The sequence below is a fragment of the Dermacentor variabilis genome, chromosome 7, assembly GCF_050947875.1.
Source record: "Dermacentor variabilis isolate Ectoservices chromosome 7, ASM5094787v1, whole genome shotgun sequence".
NCBI classification, from domain to species: Eukaryota; Metazoa; Arthropoda; class Arachnida; order Ixodida; family Ixodidae; genus Dermacentor; species Dermacentor variabilis.
Genome location: NC_134574.1, coordinates 115,700,010 through 115,713,467, shown reverse-complemented (window position 1 = coordinate 115,713,467; position 13,458 = coordinate 115,700,010). Strand labels below are relative to the sequence as shown.

General features: G+C 44.0%; 2 protein-coding genes across 4 annotated transcripts in view; one reads left to right on the top strand and one right to left on the bottom strand.

The window, feature by feature from the left end:
* LOC142587810 (cytoplasmic dynein 2 light intermediate chain 1) overlaps positions 1-11,192 on the bottom strand; it is a 26,822-nt gene extending 15,630 nt beyond the window's left edge. Inside the window, exons 1-7 of one of the 3 annotated variants that reach the window (XM_075699088.1) lie at positions 11,063-11,192; positions 10,710-10,762; positions 10,386-10,438; positions 9,349-9,453; positions 5,305-5,393; positions 3,282-3,468; positions 427-495 (exon numbers count right to left, since the gene is read on the bottom strand). In XM_075699088.1, coding sequence (XP_075555203.1) covers positions 427-495; positions 3,282-3,468; positions 5,305-5,393; positions 9,349-9,453; positions 10,386-10,438; positions 10,710-10,762; positions 11,063-11,070 — 564 coding nt within the window. In that variant the 5' untranslated portion in view covers positions 11,071-11,192. The remainder of the gene's footprint in view (positions 1-426; positions 496-3,281; positions 3,469-5,304; positions 5,394-9,348; positions 9,454-10,385; positions 10,439-10,709; positions 10,763-11,062) is intronic. The other 2 variants (XM_075699090.1, XM_075699089.1) reach the window with 2 other exon arrangements.
* On the top strand, positions 11,069-13,458 carry LOC142587808 (KIF-binding protein). Its single transcript, XM_075699087.1, has one exon. The coding sequence runs from the start codon at positions 11,069-11,071 to the stop codon at positions 13,052-13,054; it is 1,986 nt and encodes a 661-aa protein (XP_075555202.1). The 3' UTR covers positions 13,055-13,458.

The following is a 13,458-nucleotide window of genomic DNA, read 5'->3' as shown; positions in this document are numbered from 1 at the left end:
TGCACGACAGAGGAAATGCATACACGAAAAGACACTATAACACAAGCACACAACAGTAAATTTAACCTATGCGCGTTAAAACTGGGAGCCTAGAACCATCGTTCATTGTTGATTCGGGGGCGTTTTCAGTGTACTTTACGCTGCTGTGTATGACCACTCCACGCTGCATAATGTCTGTTTTTACAACTCCCACCTCTTGCAAAGCGAGACTCGTCACTTTATTTTTGCGCATTGTACGAAATAGGGACAAATATTCTATTTAGAGCACTTCTCGCAAGCCAGCTTTGCATTCCATTTTATTGTTCACAGTAAAGACATTGCATAAAAAGGAGCATGGCAGATAATAGCAGAAGCACTAGTTTGACCATACTAAGCAGAAACGGAGTCCAATGTACTCTGAGGAACCAAAATACACGCAACACATACCTGAAAGATGTCGTACTTGGAGCCGAGAATCAGTAGTGGTACAGGGAATGGTGTCATTGCCTTCTTGTCCTGAAAACCATGCCATTGTGTCGCTTCAAAAGTTCAGATTCGATCACGGGAGAGAACAGCACAGCACAGTCTTAACAAGCAGAACTTCTTGTTGGGCTATTTGGTGCATGTTACTGAAATACTAAAGTGCCAAACAGACGACACAAGAAGAGTCACGGACGAGCGCTTACCAACAACTGATGCTTTATTGACAGAAACACACAATATATGTGCAAATCTGGCAGCACAACTCACACGTCAAAAATCACATGGTAACCAGGCAAAAGGCGATAAGAAGATTGTAAAGAATGACGAAACTCGAATAAAAGATGACCTTCGCGGCAATGACACGTGGTGTATAGGGCCAAAGGACCACAAATGATAATGGTTACGCTATACACAAAACACCGCTACTGTACCCCGGTAGAAACTAAAAGATTAAGATTGTTCCTCAAGCGCAGGTTGCATAGCAACGTGCTAAGTTCTAACTAAGGGCCTCTAAAAAGGACATTTCACTTTTATAAAGTATTTTTGATGGTTCGCTGACGCATTCCAGGCCCTTCCTTTTAATGTGGAAGGCTTCCTTCAGCTCACGGGCAACGCTGTCTCGACTTCTGTCTAGAACATTGCTATCTCTTAGGCGAGGCTTGCACCCGCACTCTTTGCAATGGATGGCTATATTGGAACCAGTCCCTCTTCCCTGTGAGCATTCATGTTCTTTTAGCCTTTCATTTAAACATCGCCCCATTTGTCCAATGTAAACCTTTTTGCATGATAGTCGAATTTGATAAAGCACCCCTTCCTTGCAATTTACATGTGGATCGGTGTGCTGGGTTCTGCAGGTCATGCATTCTGTTTTTTTGGTTGTTAATGCGAGTGCACAATGCACCAGGTTTTGAAGGTGCTGAGAAAACTATCGGGACTTTGATTTTACTCTTGACCTTTTTCAGGTTGTGAGCTACACGGTGAGTGTATGGTATGACTACGGGTCTTAAACTCCTGGTTTGTTCTTGTGCGTTTTTTTTTTCTTTACCTTTTATCTTCTGGAACAGGGTCTCCACTACTGAATTTAAAACTGATTTTGACGTGTGATTTGCACTGCCAGATTTGCGTATATATTGTGCGTTTCTGTCAATACAGCATCAGTTGGTAGTAAGCGCTCGTCCATGTCTCTTCTTGTGCCGTCTGTTTGGCGCTTTAGTACTTCAGTAACAGTCTTAACAGTATGCCAAATACACCAAATGCCAGCAAAGTACTTCAACAATGCTTCAACAAAAGCATTTCCTTTTCCAAAATTTCCTGCACATATGAGAAAATAAAAATGCTTCGACAAAGATCACCAAATAACTTTTGCTCGCAAAGCACAGTGATGTGGCATTTAGAACAACCTTTCGCATGAAAAGATATGCAAAACTTTCGAAGAGAACAAGGCGGCAAAATACACACGTAAGAATGAAGCAGAATAGGCTTAAGTTGCACAGCTCAGCTAAGCAAAAAATGAATTGTGGGGCAATAGACTATGGGCTGTCATTGTCTCGAATGAACTCTTGATGCTGCTTGCTACATCTGCTGGGAAGATTCTCTGTGTGCACTGCCGAACAGTAAGCAACGAAGAAAAATTACTTGCAGCATAGCCTCCAAGATTGGCACTAGTGCACGTACATCTGAGGACATGTTGTACATGGCCTCTCTTCGTTGTCTGCCATACGGTAACACACACTGCTACTCTTTCAAATAGGTACAGTGAGTAATGGAGAAAAGAGTTGCACGCAACATGGCAGGTAATAAAGCTTGCAACAAGCTACAGAAGCATAGGGCACACGATGCTGGGTGTTTTATCTTTTAACGTTAACCGAATTCTTAAACACTGCCCATGGCATCTATCACAATACTGCTTCTATGAGCTGGGTTACTAAAAGGCAGACATTATTTTCATGAGAAAATTAAAATGAATACTTTACTAATTACAATCATTGGGTAATTAATTTTAAGACTACTCGCTTTACGGCACATATTGTATTCAACAAATTGTAGCCAGCGCGTTCACAAGTAAACTCAGAATGAATCCTGAGGATGACACCAGTTTCAAGATATGCGTTTCCAAAATGTCGAGAGAAGTGAACTGGCGTTCCTATCGTTTTTGAGTTTCAATGCTTAAAAAGGTATGTTGTTGAAAAAATAAGTAGGGACACGGTAAACTTTTGCCGCATATTTGATGCTGCTCATCTGAATACATACTGGTATTACTTGTGAAGTTCACCCAGTGGACATGACTTTTTAAACTAGTGGTTTTCAATTCACAAATTGCTGATATGTGTTCTAACGTAATCAGTGAAATTGTGTTAATTTGTCAATTAAGTATTTTTATTCATTGTGCAAGTAATGCCTGCCTCTTTGAGTAATCCAGATCAATTAATAGATATGCACTATAATGTCACAGGCACTTTGAAAAAATTCTGCTAATGCTTAAAGAAAACACCCGGTATGTCCAAATAATAAGTGGCCCAACCTAAGAATAAAAGAGAGCATGTGGGTATTTGAAGATATAACGCCGTGATGCTTGGCTAGATTATTGTTACTTTTTTTGTTATGAGGTGCCTAAACTCCAATTTGTGTCTGCTTAAAAACCTTTCTTTCTAGTGCTTCAGTCTGTTTAGCCTTGTGTTTACAGAGCTGGTGCGAGTACTCAAAACAAACAAAGAAATCAGCACATTAAACTTTATGTTTACAAACAGAAGTGATGAAAACTAAGGCTCCATACAACATAAAATGAAGCAAAAAAAGAAATGAAAGCACAAGTGGCTTACGGGGTGCTCATCTGGTAGCCGAGACAAGGTGGCTTCATGGATTGCTTCGTTTATACTTGCATCATTCTTCAGAGTGGTGTCAAGGACTCTGTCGATTCGGGACTGCAGCGCCTTGAGTAAAGTCTCGAACAGGATGCATAGGACCTCAGGGGCAGACAGGTCTAACACCATGACCACTGACAAAGACCTGCGATTTTGATAAATAACGAGAGAACAGACAGGAAGCAGCAGTACGACAATCACTCATATCTGTGTAAGTTCATGTGTAGTAAATAGTGCATTCAAGCTGCTAAGGGCTTTAAAAGAGCTAATATGCAAATTATCATGTCAATATAGCACGTCCTAACAACAAAAAACAACAACCTGGAAACAGATGCTTCTAGAAATTAGCTGCAAGTGTACTCGGCCAAACTCCTTTTTCAAATCAAATAAATTTTTATTGAACATCTCAGGCATTGGGAGCACAGACAAAAAAAAAACTAAATTATGATGGCTTGACAGGATCTGTCATATACCTCCATCATATACACCGCAACGCTTGACATACATTTGTGAATAGAAACATGAACTAAATCTATGCAAGAAGTGAGTTGCCTTTGCCTTGACAAAAGCCATGCTGGCTTTGAAAAAAAAAACTAAGGCTGAGGAATTTCCTTATCTTTACTGCCCATTCTCTACACACCTGCATGACAGAGCAGTTAATGTTTAAAGTGGCCAACAGCAAATTTCTAGGGTAGCCATTTTTTTATGCAATGTAAAGCTTACTAGTCATAGTGTCCTATCTCATATAGTGGCAACAAAGAAAATGTTGTGGAACATTTTTCATCAGAATCATTTATCGGCAGCTGCAACCATGTTTATGAAGTCGTACGCTGCAGACATGCTGGAAACATTGGCGAGCAAGACAGTAATCCTACTCCGGCACTGATGGGAAGCAGACAAGTGCAGCCATGGCTGCAAGGAATTAATATTTTGTTTATCAAGCGGATGTTCATGCTATGGCATTTTGTATCTGACGGAGAGACCACAGAACCTGAGGTGCTCACTCACCAACTCGCACGCGTACAGAAGCACTCATGTGCGTGCCGTCATGCAATGGCAGACGGCACGGCTCACCGTGGTTCTCCAGCCTCACTCGCTGCCACGTAGACAGCACCGCTTGTTAGCGTGAACTTACTTCTTAGATCGTAATACATATACAATAAAGCGCATATGCCCTATAAGCAATTCTAAACAATAGATATGGTGCCCTTAATAACAGCCAACTTGCACATAGTAACATGTGGCCACGTGGCCAGCATCCACCTCTAGAACCAAAGTTTAGCCATAAAATGGCACAACATGAAATTTTTTACGACTTTCTGTGGCAACTTAGAGTTACAATTCCTACTCAAATCCCGAGCAGCACACTCAGTTCTGTCCCTATAAATCCCGTTCTTCTCATTTTCATCAAAATTCTCATGACACGTTCCAGGCAGTTGTCAGTCCCTTTAACCTCTGTTACCCACATGATAACACATGAATTATCCACCATCATGTAGATAACTCTGTTTCGTACCACATGAAGCAATGTTAAATGTAGGACGATTGAGACAAAAAGTGTTCTCTAGGACTTTGAATCATTGTGAGTCGATCATACTAGACGATGGAGAACAACTGTCGCAGCGACCAGCATGCTGACTTCAGCACACGGGTTCAACAAGACACCCATCACAATGCATTACTGAAGTTTCTGCATGGAGCAGGGGTGCATCATTTATTAGCTGTTTGTTTAGTACTATCTATGCCTTAAGGCAGCTGCTCTTGAACTAAACAATAAAGAAGGTTGTATGCAGTTGGATTGGCTGTGAACAGGTCTGTCACGTTGTGCACGTAAACATGAAAGTGCAATCCTCCAAATGGCAAGACTGCAAGCACAACATAAAGTAGGCGGCTAAGAGCACCTTTAGAACCAACACCTGCCATGAGCTGCCAAAAACGCCCTTAAGAGACACCCGACTCTCTACACAGGCTCAATACTCACTGCAGCGTTTCCATGGTAATCGGGATTTCTAACAGGTCTGTGGCAAACGCACCTCCAGCCAGCTCCCACATGTGGCAGATGTCCTTGAGCTGGAATTAAAGCATCCACATCTAGTAGGCACTCATGCAGGACGCTCACCAATCATCAGTGAATAGGCACAGATCCTTCACTTATAAAACGAAAAATGCAAAGCGTCTGTCACTGGTGGATCCAGACGCATCTCCTCAAGACAAGCGGCTGACAGTATTGAGCGTGCAGCGATCCCCCTCTTCCTTACACCCCCCTTCCTCATTTTTTTCTGCGTGCTTTGATTAGGGCCACATCTTAGAGGGGCCCTGAAACACTTTTTGGACATGGTAAGAAAATGCTGCCAATCTGCAGAAGAGGCTCCTGTGAACATGTGAGCCGAGTATTGTTGCACTGCGTGTAGCAGGAAATTTACGATCTCGTGTCAAAAACAGCGAAAAATTGCTTATTCTCGCCTTCGCAATGTCATCATCGCAAGCACCGAAGCCCACCAACAGCTATTAGCTGATTTTCTGATCACGAGAGGATTCTCAGTTTATACTGTTGTTGTTAATTTTGATGTAGAGAAATGAAATATATATGTCTATATGTGCCACAACAAGCCCTCTCGCCGGTGAGACACCCAACTTTTGGGTGCCCCCTTGCCACCTCCCCTGTGTAACTTCCAGCGCATTAGTGTAGATGAAAGGTTAGAGAACAAGGCTTATTGGTGCAATAACTACGCCTAACTCCACTTGAAGGACTTGAAGCATTTTTCAGGCGATTCATGAGACAACGTTCTTTAATCATTAGGCAATTCTGTGATTAGTTGCAAGAGTGTCTCAGGGCCCCTTTAAAGGCTACCCTGGTGTCCATCCAGGCCTATGTTGCGAAAAGATAATGGCAAGTCCTTCAGCACATCCTGCAACTCTTCTTGAACACTGTAAGCAATGAGGCCCAGATGTCAAACATTCAGCGCTCTCACGAAAGGCTCCGTCAAATGTTATTCCTGTAGAAGCAGCAGCTTAAAAACATTATCTTCCAAAAAGACTGCGAATGCTTCCTTTCACCTTCAACCCTTCAATATCCCGCCACCATTCCTGCTTATTGTGAAGCACCAATATGCACTTACGGTGCGATAAGCAAGATGACATGAGGGACACGAACAAAGAAATCCCATGACTGTTAAGGTGGTGGTACCACCCCTCACTGCACTAATACTATTTGGATACAACAACCTGCAGCTTTCTTAATTGCAGTAAGAGGCTTAGGGCAAACAAAGAACTGCTTCATGACATGTCTGTCGAAGTAGGCAATGGTAGGCACTTATCTCTGTGATGTCCCATACTGTGGGAAGAAAGTTTGCCAGAAGACAAGTGAGAGGACTAAATTGGATTGAGCTGGCAAACATGCAGACGTCACCGTTGCAGCAACTACTGAGGATGTACTGTGTATTGCAGAGAATGTGCTTTTTTTTTTCACACCAGAAGCAACTAACAAGAAATTTTGAGGCCACATGCATTATACTTCATTGTATATTCAGCAGGCAATGCTTCAAACGTTATGCAAGTAGTACGATAATAGATGTCTCACTCGACCTGTGTCGCAACACAGTTCTTCTTGATCTGTGATACTTTCTACAGAATAGCTACTTCACATATTACAACTACAACGTAACCAAGTAAGGCTGTATCAAATCACATATCATTTGTTCACATTTCTGCTTCCATTACACAATGGACTATCCTGCGGCCATGAGTGCAAGCAGCGCACTGCTGCCATTGGTTGGAGAAATGTGTCCTTGTGCTTGTGTGGTGGCAGATAGCTTCAGATGTGCAATACCTATAGTGTAATATACATATATCATATTTTGCGACATAGAAGCATCAGACGTCAATTTTATGCCAAATTGCACATTTTGTATGCCTATCATCATCAGCAGCAGCAGCGGCAGCAGCCGATGTTATGTCCACTGCAGGACGAAGGTCTCTCCCTGTGATCTCCGATTACCCCTGCCCTGCGCCGACCGATTCCAACTAGCACCCACAAATTTCCTAATTTCGTCGCACCACCTAGTCTTCTGCCGTCCTCTACTGCGCTTCCCTTCTCTTAGTACCCATCCTGTCACCCTGACGGTCCAACGGTTATCTAATCTGCGCATTACGACCTGCCCAGCGCCATTTTTCTTTCTCTTAATGTCTATTAGAATATCCTCTATCCCCTTTTGCTCTCTGATCCAAACCGCTCTCTTTCTGTCTCTTAAAGTTACACCTAGCATTCTTCGTTCCATCACTCTTTGCATGGTCCTTAACTTGTTCTCAAGCTTCTTTGTCAGTCTCCAAGTCTCTGCCCCATATGTCACCACTAGTAAAATGCACTCATTGTATGCTTTCCCTTTCAATGATAACAGAAAACTCCCAGTCAGGAGCTCACAATGTCTGCTGTATGTGAGCCGACTCATTTTTATTCTTCTTCGAATTTCCTTGTCATGGTCAGGGTTCCCTGTGATTAGTTGACCTAGGTAAATGTACTCCTTCACAGACTCTAGAGGCTGACTTGGGATGTTGAACCCATGTTCCCTTGTCCGGTTATTTATCATTATCTCTGTCTTCTGCACATTAATCTTCAGCACCACCCTTACACTCTCCCTGTTAAGGTCCTCAAATATTTGTTGTAACTCGTCCACAGTGTTGCTGAATAGAATAATGACGTCAGCAAACCAAAGGTTGCCGAGGTATTCGCCATCGATCCTTACTCCTAAACCTTCCCAGTTTAATAGCATGAATACTTCTTCCAAGCATACAGTAAATAGCATTGGAGAGATTGTGTCTCCTTGCCCGACCCCTTTCTTTATAGGTAGCTTCCTGCTTTTCTTCTGTAGAACTAAGGTGGCTGTGGAATATCTGTAGATATTTTTCATAGTATTTACGTAAGCCGTCTGTACTCCTTGATTATGCAATGCCTCTATGACTGTTGGTATCTCTACTTAATCAAATACTTTTTCATAATCTATGAGAGCCATATAGAGAGGCTTATTGTACTCTGTGGATTTCTCGATAACCTGATTAATGACATGGATGAGATCCATTGTAGTGTATCCCTTCCTGAAGCCAGCCTGTTCCCTTGGTTGACTAAAGTGTAGTGTTACCCTTAGTCTATTGGAGATTATTTTGGTAAATATTTTATATAATACTGGGAGTAAGCTAGTGGGCCTATAATTTTTCAGTTGTTTAATGTCTCGCTTTTTGTGGATTAGTATAATGTTTGCATTCTTCCAGTTTTCTGGGACCCTTGCAGTCGATAGACACTTCGTAGCCGCCAGTTTTTCTAGCATTATGTCTCCTCCATCTTGATTAAATAGACTGTTATTCCATCCTCTCCTGCCGCTTTTCCCCGTTTCATGCCTTGCAAGGCCCTTCTGACCTCATCTCTAGTTATAGGAGGGGTTTCTGTATACTGTTCATTATTGTTTCGAATACAGTACTCCTGAGTCCTCTGGGTACTGTACAGGTCAGTAGAGAATTCTTCCACTGCTTTTATTATACCTTCGAGATTGCTCATGATATTACCCTGCTTATCTTTCAGGGCACACATCTTGGTTTGTCCTATGTCAAGTTTTCTTCTCACTGATTTCAGGCTGCGTCCATTTTTTACTGCTTCTTCAGTCTTTCTCACGTTATGATTTCTAATATCACTTATTTTCACTTTGTTGATCAGTTTTGACAGTTCTGCAAATTCTATCTTTTTGTATACCTATATCTTTTATACACGACGCACTTTTTCTTTTGGCTGCAAACGTGAGCAATGAGAGCTCTCTAGCGTTTGCAGCATTGCCTGCTATATTTGAAACAGAGTATATGATAACCTGCATACTGGTCTCTATTCGCAGATGTGTGAATACAAAGTACAGGCGTACCGTGCAACACCTGTTCCCTGTTTTACTTGTGTCATATCACATTGTTTTGATTGGGCAAGGCTGTGCATGTTTCCACAATGTATTATGCGACTATAATTGTGCAAGTCATGTAGAAACCATACCACACCAGCACCATGTGACCGTCGCCCAAACATGTACTCGAGAGCTAGCGATGGCTTGGGCGTGTCTGTCTTGTCCAAGAAACGGTGCAGAAGTGTTGTCTTCCCCTGGATCATATGACACGAAGAAAAAGACTAAGGAAATATGGGTAAGAGACAGCGAAACGATTGCACAAAAAGAAAAATGCAGGATGCTAGTATTTCTGTCACCAAATGCTAAAGTAAGTGCGATACATCTAAAAGAATGGTGATGATAACACCTCCGGCTGCAATGTACAGACACTGTAAGAAATAATTGTGCCGTATGTTGTCCCCCTACAGTAATAATCAGCTATGTTTCATGGGCTTCCTTTCCTTGACGCTGTGCACCCAGTGCTTTCAGGTCCCAAATGGCATGCACGCATCAGCATGACACAGCTTTCTTAACGAGACAGTAGAGAATTCAGAGTGTTAAATAAACAAAGTGTACATAAGGTTAATAACAAACATGTTGTTGATTGAGGGACAAGATATGTGCCAAAGGGTGTAAAATTGGACTGTACGTTATGATCATGCCCAGTTAATATGCTTCGGAATACACGTCATTAGGAATGTGCAAGTTCTGCTTGAGAGAACAGCTCTTTCCATTTCTTGGGCCCCACTCCAGATATCAAGTGGAAACGATCTACATACGAATGTTGAAAACAAAGCGCTTTTCCTAACACTGTGAGTACCTTCAACACGTTTGCACTATGTACAACGAACAGCACAATGTGTGCTTGTCTCATTTCTTCAATTTACATGGATAAATATTTTGCCACAGCTATGTATAGCAATAGGTTTTATTGCAGGACTGAATTGCTTAATTGTACAGTATGTGATATTCTGCGACGTTACCAATATGCCTTTTGTGTTGCTCTAGTTTTCATAACTCTTTTTCAATGCTATACAGCTCGTGTAATTTGACATATGTGAAAAGAAAAAAACAGTAAATTGTGCATGCACATGAAACCTAGCAATTATATAAGTAATTACATAAGTACAAAAAAAAAAATACTCACACTCTGTTTGTTGCCAACTACAAGAAGTGTGGTCTCAATATTCTTTGAGGTACCTGCACAATATTAGAAACGCACAAGCAATTTAATTTCATTCTTGAATTTCCCACTTCTACAAGAGGTGCATTTTACAGACATCTCTGCCTTTCTGTAAATAAATCTAAATTTCTCTAACGTGCATAATAGGAAGAGTACGGCGCAAAATAAATCTTGGAAGTTTGTATGTTACGTGTGCGCGCCACATGTGCTTAGAATGACAAAAAAAAAAAAGTGAGTGTGAAAGAAGTTTGAACAACCTAAGTTACAGTGAGATACACCAACAGTTACCATTTTTCTCGGCCTCTTTACTGAGTCGCACTGCAGCATCCCAAATGGTTTCCCTGAAAACAATTTTCATGTATCAATAAACGCACTACAATAACCCGATCGCACGTGAGCAAATGGAGAGCCGAGTTGATATTCCTGCAATGATGCACACGGCAGGAGTATCGAATCAGGTGAAGAAAGCATCAACACGCGGTAAACAAGACAGAGTCGGCGAAGCGGGGTCAGGTGTTTCTCCGGACCGCGACTTATAAAGGCAATGGAGCGGCCGCCCGGCCGCACACTAGCCTTCTCCGTCAGCTAAAAATAAATCTTCCGCGGTTATGCAACGGCGCGAAGATGTAACGACGACTTACGTCGGCATGTCAAGCGCCTCGGTTAACGGAGTTCAACGCCTCTCGAGCGTTCAGGACAGAGGTGAAATGTGTGCGTTCGCAAGACGCGCAACTCTTGACAAGCACAAGGCTCGCGAACCACCACGCCGCGGCTTCAGCGGTCGCCATGGCGACAAACAAGACAGCAAGCCGCTGGCCGCTTCACGTGCCGTAGCCCATAGCTGGCTGAAATCCAAAACCGTCATGGCGACCTCCGACGCCGCAGCGTGGACGGCGAAGCTCGCCGAATATCGGTCGCAGTACGAGCGCGTCCGAAAGTTAATCGACGTCGACAGTGGCTCTGACCCTGCGACGGAACCTTATAGGTCCAAGTACGAGGCCAGACGCATCCTCAAGGAGCTGCTCGAAGACCTGGGGCGAGTCGAGTACGACTCGCCGCGCAAGGACTTCATCCGAGCCGTCGCGAAGTACGAACTCGGGGTCATCGCCACAGACACCGAAGAAGTTTCTCTCGGTCAAGAATACCTGGAAGAATGTCTGAGAATTGTCGGCGAAGAGCGGTACGCGGATCCCGAAAGCCGATTGGTGGTGGTGGCCGCGCTCAATCAGCTCGGCATCGTTCACGTCAGGCGCGGAGACGCGCCCAAAGCGCTGGACTACTTGAAGAAAGCCGAGGCCATATACGCCAAGGTGAGCGCTTCGCCCGAGGAGATCGCGAGGACCGTGAACCTGACAGACCTCTTTGTTCCCGACGATGCGGCGGATCGAGCCGAGACGACACAACCTGGAAGCTGCAATCCAAACTTCGAGCTAGCGAACGCCCACACACTGTACTACTTGGCGCAGGTCTATGAAAACTTGGGCGAGAATGCCAAGGCCGCGATGTACTGCCACAGCACTCTGAAGAAGGAACTGACCCTGGAGAATTTCGACAGCATCGACTGGTCCATCAACGCCGCAACGCTGTCCCAGTTTTTCATCGCCAGGGGAGATTTCGGAGCGGGAAGACATCTCCTAGCCTGCTCCAAGCACATTCTCGACGTGTACGAGAAAAAGCTGGACGCCGAGGCGTTGACACCCGAGGAGAAAGCGGAAAAAGAGGACAAACTGCGGCACAGGTTTGCAGATGTGGCTCGCTGTTGGGCTAAGTACGGCCTCTTCCTCTTGATAGCGTCGAGGGAGGAGCTGACAGATTCGAAGACGACGAGCGGCCGACAGAATGGTGTGGGCACGGACAGCAAGCCTCACGTCCTGATCAAGTCGCCGGAGGTGAGCCAGATTGAAGACAGCATCACCGACAAACTGGTCACGGATTTCGAAGGGGCGCGGCCTGTCTTCCTCAAGTCGCAAAAGTGGCTCGAAGATGCGAAGCAGTACTACACGCTCAAGGACCACGCGACCGATTACATCGAGATCGTCCAGGAGATGAGCAAGCTGTACAGGGAGCTCGCCACTTTCGAGCCCGCGCCCGACAGGAAGTGCAAGATGCACAAGAGGCGCATCGACATGCACGAAGAGGTTCTCAAGGAAGTCAACCCGCGGTACTACCTCGGAGTCTGCCGCCAGATCATGTTTGAGCTCGGCGAGGTCTACAGCGAAATGATGAGCCTGAAGCTCGCCACGCTGCCTTCGGCCGTCAATCCACACTCGCCAGCCGTGAAGAAGGTCAACTCCATAATCGACAAAGCCATCCGACACTACTTATCATTCCTTGATACTGTCAAGGATCCCAATGGCAAGTATCCGGAGAAGCTCCCAGAGGACCTTGCACGTCCTGTTCTGGTAGCACACTTCTACATTGGCAGGCTTTACTCTAGCGTAATCGCGCAGGAGCCCCGAGAGCAGTTCGAAAACTTTGAGAAGACAAAGGAGCACTACGAGTTTGTCCAGGACTACTGCAAGAGGGTTCCGGAACATGAACACCTGATGAAGGACGAGCTTCAGATCATGGCTGAACTCTTGAAGCTCATTCCCGGGAAGCTACAGCAGATGATGAGCACGACCCTTTACTGATCTAATTTATTTTTTGGATCACAGAAGTTTGCTTCCTCTTGCTAGCTTGTGCAATGTTGTATTCAGTAGGACTTCCTACTAAAGGCCAGTGTCATTCTCAAATATATGAGTACTTTAGCATCACATCTTATATCGCATCACCATGGAGCCACTGTTTAATATGACCTATCATTGCTTTTCTCCAATGCTGCAGCCTTGCTGCTAAAAGCTGTGGCAACTCAGTGTGCAGCGATGTTGCCACAGAAACCATATGAGAGTATCTTTTTGCTCGCTCATGATGAACACAATGTACGCTTGAAATTCTGCTCTATATTAGAGCATTTGATGAACACCCTATTTATTGATACTGCTGTGTGGTTTTCCTTTTTCTGTGTGTGTAATAAATCATCCACTCTTTGATCTCA